The sequence below is a fragment of the Nothobranchius furzeri genome, chromosome 12 (assembly GCF_043380555.1).
Source record: "Nothobranchius furzeri strain GRZ-AD chromosome 12, NfurGRZ-RIMD1, whole genome shotgun sequence".
Classification (NCBI taxonomy): domain Eukaryota; kingdom Metazoa; phylum Chordata; class Actinopteri; order Cyprinodontiformes; family Nothobranchiidae; genus Nothobranchius; species Nothobranchius furzeri.
In genome coordinates, this window is record NC_091752.1 from 68,338,551 (window position 1) to 68,353,556 (window position 15,006).

Here is a 15,006-nt window from a genome sequence, read left to right on the forward strand (position 1 = left end):
GCAATTTGAGGCCTTTCCAGTAAAACGCCCTCATCCCCAGTTTGAGCTGTGTCTGGCCGGGCTCCGTGGGTGAAAGCGGAGAGGGGAGCTTGTGTAGTGACACAGTAGAGTTGGTTCATGCGCTTTAATCCAAATTTGTTCAGTTCGCAGACATCAGAATGTACAAACAATATTATTTAACATTTGGATGTACAAAAAGGCCACCTTCACCTCAATTGAGAGAAGCACCTCGTTTTTCCTTTGTCCCTCCTATGAGTGGTGGGCCCATGGAAGGTGGGACCCACGCCCCCCTGTTCGGGCGGTGGCTGGCCGGCCTCCGTGTGTGAAATCCTGGCAAACTGGTGCCGACCGGCCGGCACCTCAATTTTCCTTAGGGTGTGAGTTCAGCTTTTCATGTGTTTGGCAGCAATAAATTGCAATGTGTTTCTCCAACAACCTATTTGGGTCTTTGTGGAAAAGACCTATTGGTGCATTTTGATGCCATTCCAGTAAAAGGCCCACATTTCTTTTCGCTTGTAGGGAAGCGGCAAAGACTTGCGACATGCCATCATAGCCGCAGGCTGCAGAGCCTTGCTCCGGAACGAAATCTTAATGACAATCATTAGTTAGATCCCAGAATTGCAAGTAAGTCACAGATACATGAGTTGGATTTTCTCTATTGCAACTTGGGAAGTAAAATGTGAACATATTGAAGAAGAAACGCTCTTTTAAAACCTGATTGCCCCGGGGAATGGGCTTTTTGACATTTCTGTGTTAAGGAAAAGTGCAATATGCTGTTGTAACTGTTTGAGGTCTGTAATGTGTTGTTCCTCAGAAGGGCGAGCGCGTAACAGCACCCTCTGCTGGCTCAAAAGACAAGGACAAAAGCTTACAGCACCTGGTATTCCCACACACTAAAAACAGTTGGGTTAAAAATGACCCAATTTGGGCTGTTTTTTAACCCAGCCGCTGGAGCAATATTGCACCAGCCCAGCAGTAGTTAATTTAACCCAGCAAGATGGGTTCCTCCATTTTAACCCAGCAGATGAGTTAAATATTCCACCCAAATTCTGGGTCAAAATAGCCACAAATCTGGGTAAATTCAACCACACATACGTGTTATTTACTCTATCTAAATGCTGGGTCAAATTAACCACTATTTTGGGTTGTTTCAACTAAATATGTGTTATTTACTCTACCTAAATGCTGGGTCAAATTAATTAAACTATGGGTTGTTTAAACAACATAATGTTCAGTAATCAATCCAAATGTTTGGTCAATACGCCAAATTATTTCTAACTCATTACATACAGTGCATTTTGGAAGACAGAAAATTGCACCTCTCCATACTCAACTATCAAAACATACATGCTAGACTTGGTCACGTAAAGCATATACAATACAATAAAACTTCAACAATACTGAAATCTTTACAAGGCACTGCCTTGAAATTTATTCATATAAATGTAAACAATATAAAAGTTCTAATCACTTCACATCAAGAACTGCAACAATGTACACTGAAATACATGTAACTCAGTGCTAAACAACATTTAAATGGTCAAGAGTACATTTTACAAATACCTATTTGCTTCTTTTGCTAGCACGTATTCTACTCTGCAGAAACTTTACTAGTTTCGACTCCCCTCCTGGGATTTCATAGACGGTGGTGTAGCGTTATGCAGCGTTTGCAGGAATTTCCAGACGTGTTCACACTGCCTCGGGTATTCAATGTCTAAAATAAAGAATGCCTTGAAGCAGGCATCGACGGCCTGAAGCAGTGTGTCATGTTCCACAGCCTGACCAGCAATGATGACAAAGGCCTGAGACACATGCTGCGTATCATTTCCCAATGTCAGCACATAGGGGAATGGTCTTGTGGCCTTGGCCTCGTGGAGGTATTCCACCATGTTAGTTCCAGGCTAAAAAACAGAGAAAGAAAGCATAACAAAAAACAGATGAGAAGGAATGCGTGAGTAAGGAACAAATGTCTACCAACGTCAACTGGGTGACAGTGGCACAGGAGTTAAGTGCTTGCCCCGTAATCGAAAGGTTGCGTGTTTAAGCCCCGCTCAGTTTATCGCTGTCATTGTGTCCTTGGGCAAGACACTTAACAACCCCCCCCCGCCTTTGTCAGTACGCACCAGGGCAGCTATGGCTACCCAGTGTGTGAATGTGCTTGTGAATGGGTGAATGACTGTGTTGTAAAGTGCCTTGGGGGTTCAGGGCTCTATAAGATGCTATATCAAATAAAGGTTATTTATCATTTAACTAGTACAGCAGAATAAAAAAAGACATTATGACAAGCATTTTCCTGGTCCTCACAAGAAATATTTAAAGAGCAAAATGCAGGTTAAAGACTCCCAGGAACCAATGTTTAGAGAAATACAATAGAAACTTGTTCCAATTTTTTTACACATATATAATTTGGACTTTTAGAGTCATTTTTGTGAGATTTTATTTTTGTTTTGCCAAACCAAGTGACGTTTGCTGAGGGAGTCCTGTTAGTTTAATCTAGTGATGCACCGATATGAAAAATTTTGGGCCGATGCCAATATCCGATATTAACATCACTGTTATGGCCGATAACCGATATTTGCCGATACCAATATACTGGCATTAATGCTTCTAAAATCAGATTTTGTATAGAATGAAAATTTTTAAAGCTGAATTTACGTTATGTACACACCACACACACAATTACAGTTCTGAGATGATTTCATTCACTGTTCACATGACTAAACAATCACACATCACCCCCCCCCCCCCCCCCCCACTCTCTGAAACAGGCAAACAAATGGAGACAAGATGGAAAAAATATTGGTTGTTAATATCGGCCCGGTTTTATTTATCGAACCGATATCGATATGTAAAAAAAATGACTACCTTCGGCCGATACCGATATTCATCCCCTGTTTAATCCGGAGAAAAATCTGGATTCTAATGCGGTTCTGACACAGAGGAAACTTTAAATGTTTATAATTCTACTTCTAATGGACCAAAACCATACAGCAAGGTCTGAATGGATTAAAACACAAAAGTGTTAACATATAAATATGTTAACTTCTGAGTCAGTATGGTGTGGCAACGAGGCGATCATTCAGTGGCACTGCAGCCTTGTTTTAAAAGCATAAGATGTTTTTAAAGTGACCAACACAAGCTTGTAGATGACTTGACAATATTTGGAGGTATAGAATAACAAATTTGGATATGCGTGCGTGTGTGTGTGTGTGCGCGCGCGTGCGTGTGCGTCTGCGCACACACATTCATGAGCCAAAGAATAACAGGTATATGTTAATGAAAAGATAAAAGTTTGCCTTTAGATGTACTGGAAGACTTACAGGTTTATGGTCGATGAAGGCCAAGTTACATTCTTCAATGGTGTGGCGAACCATTATAGCACTGTGGCCACGGCCGAGTTTGTAAGCAGTTGGAGGGAGCAAGCATGGCAACTGCCTCAGGCTGAGTTCACCAATGGCATCTGTTGAAGACAATATAGGTGAGAATATAATGTGGAATGGCATACATGTGATTTGTCATTTGGTATCCAAATAACATGAAACCTATGGTAACAGTTACATGCAGCCAATTCCCACCCTGTGGATGGTTATAGTGACATGTCTGTCGCGAACAAAATGGCTCTCAGAGCCAGCTCGTTGATGTGACCGATAGGAGCCGACTCCCTCCTGCAGGAGCCGGAGAGAATGACACAGACTGTACCTGCAGGCTCTAGAGCCGCTAAAAGACTGCAAAATGTGCGCATGTGGTACGCGCGCACCAACACGCACCATACCTCTGATTGCTGTGAGACAAGGAGGAAGGGGGTGGTGAGGTTGTGGCGCACCTCCGACCACTCTGAAAGCAGGGAGAGGGATAGCACGCACAAATTGCCAGGGACAATTACTACACTGAACAAAAATATAAATGCAACACTTTTGTTTATGCTCCCATTTTTCATGAGCCGAACTCAAACATCTGAAACCTTATCTACATACACAAAATACCCATGACTCTCAAATACTGTTCTGAAATCTGTCTGCGTGTGTTAGTGAGCACTTTTCCTTTTAACAAGATAATCCATCCCACCTCACAGGTGTGGCATATCAAGGGGCTAACTAGACATTATGAATAATGTGCAGGTGTGCCTTAGACTGGGATTGGGATTATCTTGTTAAAGGAAAAGTGCCCACTAACACACATGTGGACAGATTTCAGAACAATATTTGAAAGTCATGGGTATTTTGTGTTTGTAGATAAAATTCTAGGTGTTTGAGTTCAACTCATGAAAAATGAGAGCAAAAACAGAAGTGTCGCGTTTATATTTTTGTTCAGTATACATTAAAATGATAGGACCAGTAAACATTGGTGGAGACATATCTGTAAGAGACGAGCACTGCACAGTTTCCCCTACAATGGCTCAGATGTGGTGCTGCGCCACATGCGCTATTACAGAAAGTCCATCACAGCCCAGGTGAGTAATGTGCCCATCAGTTAGACTAGGGGTCTTGTTGCAGGCTTTCGACACCAGTTGGACTAAAATAGCCTAGTGAGGGAGACCAGCCTCATTGGGGAAACCTTACATTGACACAAACCATATTGACAATTGCAAAGATGGCAAGCAAGAATATATTACCTTGTGTTAACCCATCCAGGGACGAGATCAGCTTTCCCTCCCGTCTTGACAGGTACAGGATTTTCTCCGCATAAATGGGTAGCCAAGTTTCAAACAACTTTGATGAAGCATCCCCATGCAGGATAAGAAAGTCCTGTGCAATGTACAAAATAGGAAACCTTTTTTAAACAAATTCAATGTGGCATACTAATAAAAAAAAACAATCATCGTCATCACATGTTAATTATTATTTCTCTAAACGTACCATGCCTTTGCTCATTAGGTGAGGGAATTCTTGGAGGATCTGGTAGATGGTCCAATTGTTGTCCCTAATGCACTTGGCCCTGTAGACTGCAGTGTCTTGCATGTAGTCCTGTACCTGACTGAGGGGCTGGCAATTGTTTCTTCACCATTCTTTAAGCTGTGATGCGCGCTCGTCAGATATGGTACACTGTTAAAAAAAACACAAGAATTTGATTCTGACATGCAAACACATACATGATGAAAAATTTTGAACACGTAGATTCCAGTTATTGGGTGAACTTTTTAAAGGGGTCATCACCTGAAATGTTTACCTTTCTATGTTAAAACATGTATATAATGGTTTGATAATGATTGTACACTGGCCTAGAAGCCAATATTTAAAAGAGATTATATATAATCTGAATATTTGTGCTGACTATCCACAACAGAATGATAGTAAAAGTACAAGTAACATTTTTAGATCTATTTGTGTCTCCCCCCCCCCCCGCCCCCCCCCAACTATTATCAACATCTCATTCATTGAAAACATTTCCATACTGTTTTCAAAGTACTTTATTTTTTCTTCTTAATTTCAAATCCCTTATATAATATATGTAGGGAAGACGTGCCTAAAATGATTTAGCTTGAATGTATCTGAAACAACAACCGCAGCATCTAGTCTGAGTCAGAATCTTCTTTGGGTTTAGGATGAACCTGTCTAATTACTGGGAAACTTGTTTTTGACCCAACACTTGAACTCAACTCACCCCCCAAAAAAGAACACAAGCCTCGGGAAACATCAGTTTAGGCTGAACGTGAAAGGAGAAAACCCTGCAAAAGTTCTTCATAGAATACTGTAGTATTTGGAGAGGATTTTGTTTGACTTACGAACTTCAAGCTCCAACCGCTGTGAGATGTTGAAGCAGCAGTAGGAGCAGCACAGCGATACCGGCTACCGCAGTGTTTTGCCTAGCTATCTCCGTGACTGTATTTGATCAAATGACGACTCATGACCCACTAACAAAGATGGTTTGTGAACAGGATGAACACTCCTCCTTTTTTCTGAAACCGATTCTTATAGAGAGCGACTGAAACCCGACCAAAGACTCACGTGAACGTTATATTTGGCTTCATAAACGGCAGTTTTCGCCGAAAAGCGTCAAATTTGCAAGTGTGAGATGAATGTATTTTAAACCCACGTCAATACTAACCAAATTTAAGACTTTAATAAGTCGATTTAAGACATTTTAAATACTTTAAGCGTCTTAATTTTCCTTTCATCTCCTTTACCCAGCCGGGAGCTAGCTGGGAGCAATTTCCCGCTCCTCCCCCACACCCCACGACTGTTTCATTAGCCACAGACTACTCATTAGTTCAAATGCAAAGTACAGAAGTTCCACTGGATTTTTTAATGTAAAAAAGTAATCAGATTAGCAGTTTATGAACGACACAGATAAGCTACTGACACTAGAAAAGGCTAAAGACAACCGCTAAATGGCTAGCTAGCTACATTGTTACCCAAACCAACCAACAGAGCCTCAACAACATTCAGATACCAACAGGTAACGCGGCACAGACGTGACGGGAATCAGATAGTAAACACAAACAATACAAACCTCTTATTGTTGATTTACCTCGCAACGAGGATGTTTTCCCCCACTCAGATCGAAGACAAAATGGATCCTGGCATTGCGTTGTGGAGGATGACTGTAGATGTAATGATGTTCAAACCGGTTCAAACAAGTACAACAACCCAGGTGCTGGGTCAAGTTGCACTAAAATAACCCAAATCTCATTCAAATAACCCAAAATGGGTTACACATTTCATAACCCAGCAGTTGAGTAGATTAAATAACCCAACTGTTGCACAAAAATAACCCAAATCTCATTCAAATAACCCAAAATGGGTTACACATTTCATAACCCAGCAGTTGAGTAGATTAAATAACCCAGCAGTTTTTAGAGAGCAGGCGGTCTCCCATCCAAGTACTAACCAGGCCCGACCCTGCTTAGCTTCCGAGATCAGACGAGATCGGGCGTGTTCAGGGTGGTATGGCCGTAAGCGAAGGCTTCTCCTTCCGTCCTCCGTTTTACGGGTGCAGAGACAATTGTGCCCTTCGCTGCCATTGAATGGAATGCTGCAATTTGAGGCCTTTCCAGTAAAACGCCCTCATCCCCAGTTTGAGCTGTGTCTGGCCGGGCTCCGTGGGTGAAAGCGGAGAGGGGAGCTTGTGTAGTGACACAGTAGAGTTGTTTCATGCTCTTTAATCCAAATTTGTTCAGTTTGCAGACATCAGAATGTTCAAACAACATTATTTAACATTTGGATGAACAAAAAGGCCACCTTCACCTCAATTGAGAGAAGCACCTCGTTTTTCCTTTGTCCCTCCTATGAGTGGTGGGCCCATGGAAGGTGGGACCCACGCCCCCCTGTTCGGGCGGTGGCTGGCCGGCCTCCGTGTGTGAAATCCTGGCAAACTGGTGCCGACCGGCCGGCACCTCAATTTTCCTTAGGGTGTGAGTTCAGCTTTTCATGTGTTTGGCAGCAATAAATTGCAATGTGTTTCTCCAACAACCTATTTGGGTCTTTGTGGAAAAGACCTATTGGTGCATTTTGATGCCATTCCAGTAAAAGGCCCACATTTCTTTTAGCTGGTAGGGAAGCGGCAAAGACTTGCGACGTGCCATACTAGCCACAGGTTGCAGAGCCTTGCTCCGGAATGAAATCTTAATGACAATCATTAGTTAGATCCCAGAATTGCAAGTAAGTCACAGATACATGAGTTGGATTTTCTCTATTATAACTTGGGAAGTAAAATATTAACGTATTGAAGAAGAAACGCTCTTTTAAAACCTGATTTCCCCAGGGAATGGGCTTTTTGACCTTTCTGTGTTAAGGAAAAGTGCAATATGCTGTTGTAACAGTTTGAGGTCTGTAATGTGTTGTTCCTCAGAAGGGCGAGTGCGTAACAGCACCCTCTGCTGGCTCAAAAGACAAGGACAAAAGCTTACAGCACCTGGTATTCCCAGGCGGTCTCCCATCCAAGTACTAACCAGGCCCGACCCTGCTTAGCTTCCGAGATCAGACGAGATCGGGCGTGTTCAGGGTGGTATGGCCGTAAGCGAAGGCTTTTCCTTCCGTCCTCCATTTTACGGGTGTAGAGACAGTTGTGCCTTTTGTTGCCATTGAATGGAATGCTGCAATTTGAGGCCTTTCCAGTAAAACGCCCTCATCCCCAGTTTGAGCTGTGTCTGGCCGGGCTCCGTGGGTGAAAGCGGAGAGGGGAGCTTGTGTAGTGACACAGTAGAGTTGGTTCATGCTCTTTAATCCAAATTTGTTCAGATCGCAGACATCAGAATGTACAAACGATATTATTTAACATTTGGATGTACAAAAAGGCCACCTTCACCTCAATTGAGAGAAGCACCTCGTTTTTCCTTTGTCCCTCCTATGAGTGGTGGGCCCATGGAAGGTGGGACCCACGCCCCCCTGTTCGGGGGGTGTCTGGCCGGCCTCCGTGTGTGAAATCCTTGCAATCAGGTGCCGGCCGGCCGGCAGCTCGATTTTCCCTAGGGTGTAAGTTCAGCTTTTCATGTGTTTGGCAGCAATAAATTGCAATGTGTTTCTCCAACAACCTATTTGGGTCTTTGTGGAAAAGACCTATTGGTGCATTTTGATGCCATTCCAGTAAAAGGCCCACATTTCTTTTAGCTGGTAGGGAAGCGGCAAAGACTTGCGACGTGCCATCATAGCCGCAGGCTGCAGAGCCTTGCTCCGGAACGAAATCTTAATGACAATCATTAGTTAGATCCCAGAATTGCAAGTAAGTCACAGATACATGAGTTGGATTTTCTCTATTGCAACTTGTGAAGTAAAATGTGAACATATTGAAGAAGAAACGCTCTTTTAAAACCTTATTGCCCCGGGGAATGGGCTTTTTGACATTTCTGATTTAAGGAAAAGTGCAATATGCTGTTGTAACTGTTTGAGGTCTGTAATGTGTTGTTCCTCAGAAGGGCGAGCGCGTAACAGCACCCTCTGCTGGCTCAAAAGACAAGGACAAAAGTTTACAGCACCTGGTATTCCCAGGCGGTCTCCCATCCAAGTCCTAACCAGGCCCGACCCTGCTTAGCTTCCGAGATCAGACGAGATCGGGCGTGTTCAGGGTGGTATGGCCGTAAGCGAAGGCTTCTCCTTCCGTCCTCCGTTTTACGGGTGTAGAGACAATTGTGCCCTTCGCTGCCATTGAATGGAATGCTGCAATTTGAGGCCTTTCCAGTAAAACGCCCTCATCCCCAGTTTGAGCTGTGTCTGGCCGGGCTCCGTGGGTGAAAGCGGAGAGGGGAGCTTGTGTAGTGACACAGTAGAGTTGTTTCATGCTCTTTAATCCAAATTTGTTCAGTTCGCAGACATCAGAATGTTCAAACAACATTATTTAACATTTGGATGAACAAAAAGGCCACCTTCACCTCAATTGAGAGAAGCACCTCGTTTTTCCTTTGTCCCTTCTATGAGTGGTGGGCCCATGGAAGGTGGGACCCACGCCCCCCTGTTCGGGGGGTGTCTGGCCGGCCTCCGTGTATGAAATCCTTGCAATCAGGTGCCGGCCGGCCGGCAGCTCGATTTTCCTTAGGGTGTGAGTTCAGCTTTTCATGTGTTTGGCAGCAATAAATTGCAATGTGTTTCTCCAACAACCTATTTGGGTCTTTGTGGAAAAGACCTATTGGTGCATTTTGATGCCATTCCAGTAAAAGGCCCAAATTTCTTTTAGCTGGTAGGGAAGCGGCAAAGACTTGCGACGTGCCATCATAGCCGCAGGCTGCAGAGCCTTGCTCCGGAATGAAATCTTAATGACAATCATTAGTTAGATCCCAGAATTGCAAGTAAGTCACAGATACATGAGTGGGATATTCTCTATTGCAACTTGGGAAGTAAAATGTGAACGTATTGAAGAAGAAACGCTCTTTTAAAACCTGATTTCCCCAGAGAATGGGCTTTTTGACCTTTCTGTGTTAAGGAAAAGTTAAATATGCTGTTGTAACAGTTTGAGGTCTGTAATGTGTTGTTCCTCAGAAGGGCGAGTGCGTAACAGCACCCTCTGCTGGCTCAAAAGACAAGGACAAAAGCTTACAGCACCTGGTATTCCCAGGCGGTCTCCCATCCAAGTACTAACCAGGCCCGACCCTGCTTAGCTTCCGAGATCAGACGAGATCGGGCGTGTTCAGGGTGGTATGGCCGTAAGCGAAGGCTTTTCCTTCCGTCCTCCATTTTACGGGTGTAGAGACAGTTGTGCCTTTTGTTGCCATTGAATGGAATGCTGCAATTTGAGGCCTTTCCAGTAAAACGCCCTCATCCCCAGTTTGAGCTGTGTCTGGCCGGGCTCCGTGGGTGAAAGCGGAGAGGGGAGCTTGTGTAGTGACACAGTAGAGTTTTTTCATGCTCTTTAATCCAAATTTGTTCAGATTGCAGACATCAGAATGTACAAACGATATTATTTAACATTTGGATGTACAAAAAGGCCACCTTCACCTCAATTGAGAGAAGCACCTCGTTTTTCCTTTGTCCCTCCTATGACTGGTGGGCCCATGGAAGGTGGGACCCACGCCCCCCTGTTCGGGGGGTGTCTGGCCGGCCTCCGTGTGTGAAATCCTTGCAATCAGGTGCCGGCCGGCCAGCAGCTCGATTTTCCTTAGGGTGTAAGTTCAGCTTTTCATGTGTTTGGCAGCAATAAATTGCAATGTGTTTCTCCAACAACCTATTTGGGTCTTTGTGGAAAAGACCTATTGGTGCATTTTGATGCCATTCCAGTAAAAGACCCACATTTCTTTTAGCTGGTAGGGAAGCGGCAAAGACTTGCGACGTGCCATCATAGCCGCAGGCTGCAGAGCCTTGCTCCGGAACGAAATCTTAATACAATCATTAGTTAGATCCCTGAATTGCAAGTAAGTCACAGATACATGAGTTGGATTTTCTCTATTGCAACTTGGGAAGTAAAATGTGAACATATTGAGGAAGAAACGCTCTTTTAAAACCTGATTTCCCCAGGGAATGGGCTTTTTGACATTTCTGTGTTAAGGAAAAGTGCAATATGCTGTTGTAACTGTTTGAGGTCTGTAATGTGTTGTTCCTCAGAAGGGCGAGTGCGTAACAGCACCCTCTGCTGGCTCAAAAGACAAGGACAAAAGCTTATAGCACCTGGTATTCCCAGGCGGTCTCCCATCCAAGTACTAACCAGGGCCGACCCTGCTTAGCTTCCGAGATCAGACGAGATCGGGCGTGTTCAGGGTGGTATGGCCGTAAGCAAAGGCTATTCCTTCCGTCCTCCATTTTATGGGTGCAGAGACAGTTGTGCCCTTCGCTGCCATTGAATGGAATGCTGCAATTTGAGGCCTTTCCAGTAAAAGGCCCTCATCCCCAGTTTGAGCTGTGTCTGGCCGGGCTCCGTGGGTGAAAGCGGAGAGGGGAGCTTGTGTAGTGACACTGTAGAGTTGGTTCATGCGCTTTAATCCAAATTTGTTCAGATCGCAGACATCAGAATGTACAAACAATATTATTTAACATTTGGATGTACAAAAAGGCCACCTTCACCTCAATTGAGAGAAGCACCTCGTTTTTCCTTTGTCCCTCCTATGAGTGGTGGGCCCATGGAAGGTGGGACCCACGCCCCCCTGTTCGGGAGGTGTCTGGCCGGCCTCCGTGTGTGAAATCCTTGCAAACAGGTGCCGGCCGGCTGGCAGTTCGATTTTCCTTTGTGTGTGAGTTCAGCTTTTCATGTGTTTGGCAGCAATAAATTACAATGTGTTTCTCCAACAACCTATTTGGGTCTTTGTGGAAAAGACCTATTGGTGCATTTTGATGCCATTCCAGTAAAAGGCCCACATTTCTTTTAGCTGGTAGGGAAGCGGCAAAGACTTGCGACGTGCCATCATAGCCACAGGTTGCAGAGCCTTGCTCCGGAATGAAATCTTAATGACAATCATTAGTTAGATCCCAGAATTGCAAGTAAGTCACAGATACATGAGTTGGATATTCTCTATTGCAACTTGGGAAGTAAAATATTAACATATTGAAGAAGAAACGCTCTTTTAAAACCTGATTTCCCCAGGGAATGGGCTTTTTGACATTTCTGTGTTAAGGAAAAGTGCAATATGCTGTTGTAACAGTTTGAGGTCTGTAATGTGTTGTTCCTCAGAAGGGCGAGTGCGTAACAGCACCCTCTGCTGGCTCAAAAGACAAGGACAAAAGCTTACAGCACCTGGTATTCCCAGGCGGTCTCCCATCCAAGTACTAACCAGGCCCGACCCTGCTTAGCTTCCGAGATCAGACGAGATCGGGCGTGTTCAGGGTGGTATGGCCGTAAGCGAAGGCTTTTCCTTCCGTCCTCCATTTTACGGGTGTAGAGACAGTTGTGCCTTTTGTTGCCATTGAATGGAATGCTGCAATTTGAGGCCTTTCCAGTAAAAGGCCCTCATCCCCAGTTTGAGCTGTGTCTGGCCGGGCTCCGTGGGTGAAAGCGGAGAGGGGAGCTTGTGTAGTGACACTGTAGAGTTGGTTCATGCGCTTTAATCCAAATTTGTTCAGATCGCAGACATCAGAATGTACAAACAATATTATTTAACATTTGGATGTACAAAAAGGCCACCTTCACCTCAATTGAGAGAAGCACCTCGTTTTTCCTTTGTCCCTCCTATGAGTGGTGGGCCCATGGAAGGTGGGACCCACGCCCCCCTGTTCGGGCGGTGGCTGGCCGGCCTCCGTGTGTGAAATCCTGGCAAACTGGTGCCGGCTGGCCGGCACCTCAATTTTCCTTAGTGTGTGAGTTCAGCTTTTCATGTGTTTGGCAGCAATAAATTACAATGTGTTTCTCCAACAACCTATTTGGGTCTTTGTGGAAAAGACCTATTGGTGCATTTTGATGCCATTCCAGTAAAAGGCCCACATTTCTTTTAGCTGGTAGGGAACCGGCAAAGATTTGTGACGTGCCATCATAGCCACAGGTTGCAGAGCCTTGCTCCGGAATGAAATCTTAATGACAATCATTAGTTAGATCCCAGAATTGCAAGTAAGTCACAGATACATGAGTTGGATATTCTCTATTGCAACTTGGGAAGTAAAATATTAACATATTGAAGAAGAAACGCTCTTTTAAAACCTGATTGCCCCAGGGAATGGGCTTTTTGACATTTCTGTGTTAAGGAAAAGTGCAATATGCTGTTGTAACAGTTTGAGGTCTGTAATGTGTTGTTCCTCAGAAGGGCGAGTGCGTAACAGCACCCTCTGCTGGCTCAAAAGACAAGGACAAAAGCTTACAGAACCTGGTATTCCCAGGCGGTCTCCCATCCAAGTACTAACCAGGCCCGACCCTGCTTAGCTTCCGAGATCAGACGAGATCGGGCGTGTTCAGGGTGGTATGGCCGTAAGCGAAGGATTTTCCTTCCGTCCTCCGTTTTATGGGTGCAGAGACGGTTGTGCCCTTCGCTGCCATTGAATGGAATGCTGCAATTTGAGGCCTTTCCAGTAAAACGCCCTCATCCCCAGTCTGAGCTGTGTCTGGCCGGGCTCCGTGGGTGAAAGCGGAGAGGGGAGCTTGTGTAGTGACACAGTAGAGTTGGTTCATGCTCTTTAATCCAAATTTGTTCAGATCGCAGACATCAGAATGTACAAACGATATTATTTAACATTTGGATGTACAAAAAGGCCACCATCACCTCAATTGAGAGAAGCACCTCGTTTTTCCTTTGTCCCTCCTATGACTGGTGGGCCCATGGAAGGTGGGACCCACGCCCCCCTGTTCGGGGGGTGTCTGGCCGGCCTCCGTGTGTGAAATCCTTGCAATCAGGTGCCGGCCGGCCGGCAGCTCGATTTTCCTTAGGGTGTGAGTTCAGCTTTTCATGTGTTTGGCAGCAATAAATTGCAATGTGTTTCTCCAACAACCTATTTGGGTCTTTGTGGAAAAGACCTATTGGTGCATTTTGATGCCATTCCAGTAAAAGGCCCACATTTCTTTTAGCTGGTAGGGAAGCGGCAAAGACTTGCGACGTGCCATCATAGCCGCAGGCTGCAGAGCCTTGCTCCGGAACGAAATCTTAATGACAATCATTAGTTAGATCCCAGAATTGCAAGTAAGTCACAGATACATGAGTTTGATTTTCTCTGTTGCAACTTGGGAAGTAAAATATGAACATATTGAAGAAGAAACGCTCTTTTAAAACCTGATTGCCCCGGGGAATGGGCTTTTTGACATTTCTGTGTTAAGGAAAAGTGCAATATGCTGTTGTAACAGTTTGAGGTCTGTAATGTGTTGTTCCTCAGAAGGGCGAGTGCGTAACAGCACCCTCTGCTGGCTCAAAAGACAAGGACAAAAGCTTACAGCACCTGGTATTCCCAGGCGGTCTCCCATCCAAGTACTAACCAGGCCCGACCCTGCTTAGCTTCCGAGATCAGACGAGATCGGGCGTGTTCAGGGTGGTATGGCCGTAAGCGAAGGATTCTCCTTCCGTCCTCCGTTTTACGGGTGCAGAGACAATTGTGCCCTTCGCTGCCATTGAATGGAATGCTGCAATTTGAGGCCTTTCCAGTAAAACGCCCTCATCCCCAGTTTGAGCTGTGTCTGGCCGGGCTCCGTGGGTGAAAGCGGAGAGGGGAGCTTGTGTAGTGACACAGTAGAGTTGTTTCATGCTCTTTAATCCAAATTTGTTCAGTTCGCAGACATCAGAATGTTCAAACAACATTATTTAACATTTGGATGAACAAAAAGGCCACCTTCACCTCAATTGAGAGAAGCACCTCGTTTTTCCTTTGTCCCTCCTATGAGTGGTGGGCCCATGGAAGGTGGGACCCACGCCCCCCTGTTCGGGCGGTGTCTGGCCGGCCTCCGTGTGTGAAATCCTTGCAATCAGGTGCCGGCCGGCTGGCAGTTCGATTTTCCTTAGTGTGTAAGTTCTGCTTTTCATGTGTTTGGCAGCAATAAATTACAATGTGTTTCTCCAACAACCTATTTGGGTCTTTGTGGAAAAGACCTATTGGTGCATTTTGATGCCATTCCAGTAAAAGGCCCACATTTCTTTTAGCTGGTAGGGAAGCGGCAAAGACTTGCGACGTGCCATCATAGCCACAGGTTGCAGAGCCTTGCTCCGGAATGAAATCTTAATGACAATCATTAGTTAGATCC

At 44.9% G+C, this 15,006-nt stretch overlaps 1 protein-coding gene and 7 non-coding genes across 10 annotated transcripts; all 8 read right to left on the bottom strand.

The window, feature by feature from the left end:
* Positions 1-1,401: 1,401 nt before the first annotated feature.
* On the bottom strand, positions 1,402-6,521 carry LOC129163857 (uncharacterized). 3 transcript variants are annotated; one of them, XM_070542096.1, is made up of 5 exons: positions 6,451-6,521; positions 4,857-5,042; positions 4,613-4,745; positions 3,321-3,460; positions 1,402-1,901 (listed from the first exon to the last, which is right to left on the bottom strand). In XM_070542096.1, exons 2-5 carry the CDS (start codon positions 4,956-4,958, stop codon positions 1,611-1,613), a joined length of 666 nt encoding a protein of 221 aa, XP_070398197.1. In that variant the 5' UTR covers positions 4,959-5,042; positions 6,451-6,521; the 3' UTR covers positions 1,402-1,610. The 3 variants fall into 3 exon arrangements, with proteins under 3 accessions (XP_070398197.1, XP_054598782.2, XP_054598783.2); XM_054742807.2 differs by lacking the exon at positions 6,451-6,521 and adding an exon at positions 5,723-5,839; XM_054742808.2 differs by lacking the exon at positions 6,451-6,521 and having other exon boundaries at positions 4,857-5,068.
* Positions 6,522-7,839: 1,318 nt separating this feature from the next.
* Positions 7,840-7,958, bottom strand: LOC129161326 (5S ribosomal RNA). The gene has a single exon (XR_008561609.1). It is a non-coding gene; the product is annotated as a 5S ribosomal RNA (ribosomal RNA).
* Positions 7,959-8,899: 941 nt separating this feature from the next.
* On the bottom strand, positions 8,900-9,018 carry LOC129161596 (5S ribosomal RNA). Its single transcript, XR_008561879.2, has one exon. It is a non-coding gene; the product is annotated as a 5S ribosomal RNA (ribosomal RNA).
* A 941-nt stretch (positions 9,019-9,959) lies between these two features.
* Positions 9,960-10,078, bottom strand: LOC129161420 (5S ribosomal RNA). The gene has a single exon (XR_008561703.2). It is a non-coding gene; the product is annotated as a 5S ribosomal RNA (ribosomal RNA).
* A 940-nt stretch (positions 10,079-11,018) lies between these two features.
* Positions 11,019-11,137, bottom strand: LOC129161327 (5S ribosomal RNA). The gene has a single exon (XR_008561610.2). It is a non-coding gene; the product is annotated as a 5S ribosomal RNA (ribosomal RNA).
* A 941-nt stretch (positions 11,138-12,078) lies between these two features.
* LOC129161328 (5S ribosomal RNA) lies at positions 12,079-12,197 on the bottom strand. Its single transcript, XR_008561611.1, has one exon. It is a non-coding gene; the product is annotated as a 5S ribosomal RNA (ribosomal RNA).
* Positions 12,198-13,138: 941 nt separating this feature from the next.
* LOC139062296 (5S ribosomal RNA) lies at positions 13,139-13,257 on the bottom strand. The gene has a single exon (XR_011515874.1). It is a non-coding gene; the product is annotated as a 5S ribosomal RNA (ribosomal RNA).
* Positions 13,258-14,198: 941 nt separating this feature from the next.
* LOC129161538 (5S ribosomal RNA) lies at positions 14,199-14,317 on the bottom strand. The gene has a single exon (XR_008561821.2). It is a non-coding gene; the product is annotated as a 5S ribosomal RNA (ribosomal RNA).
* Between the last annotated feature and the right edge of the window lie 689 nt (positions 14,318-15,006).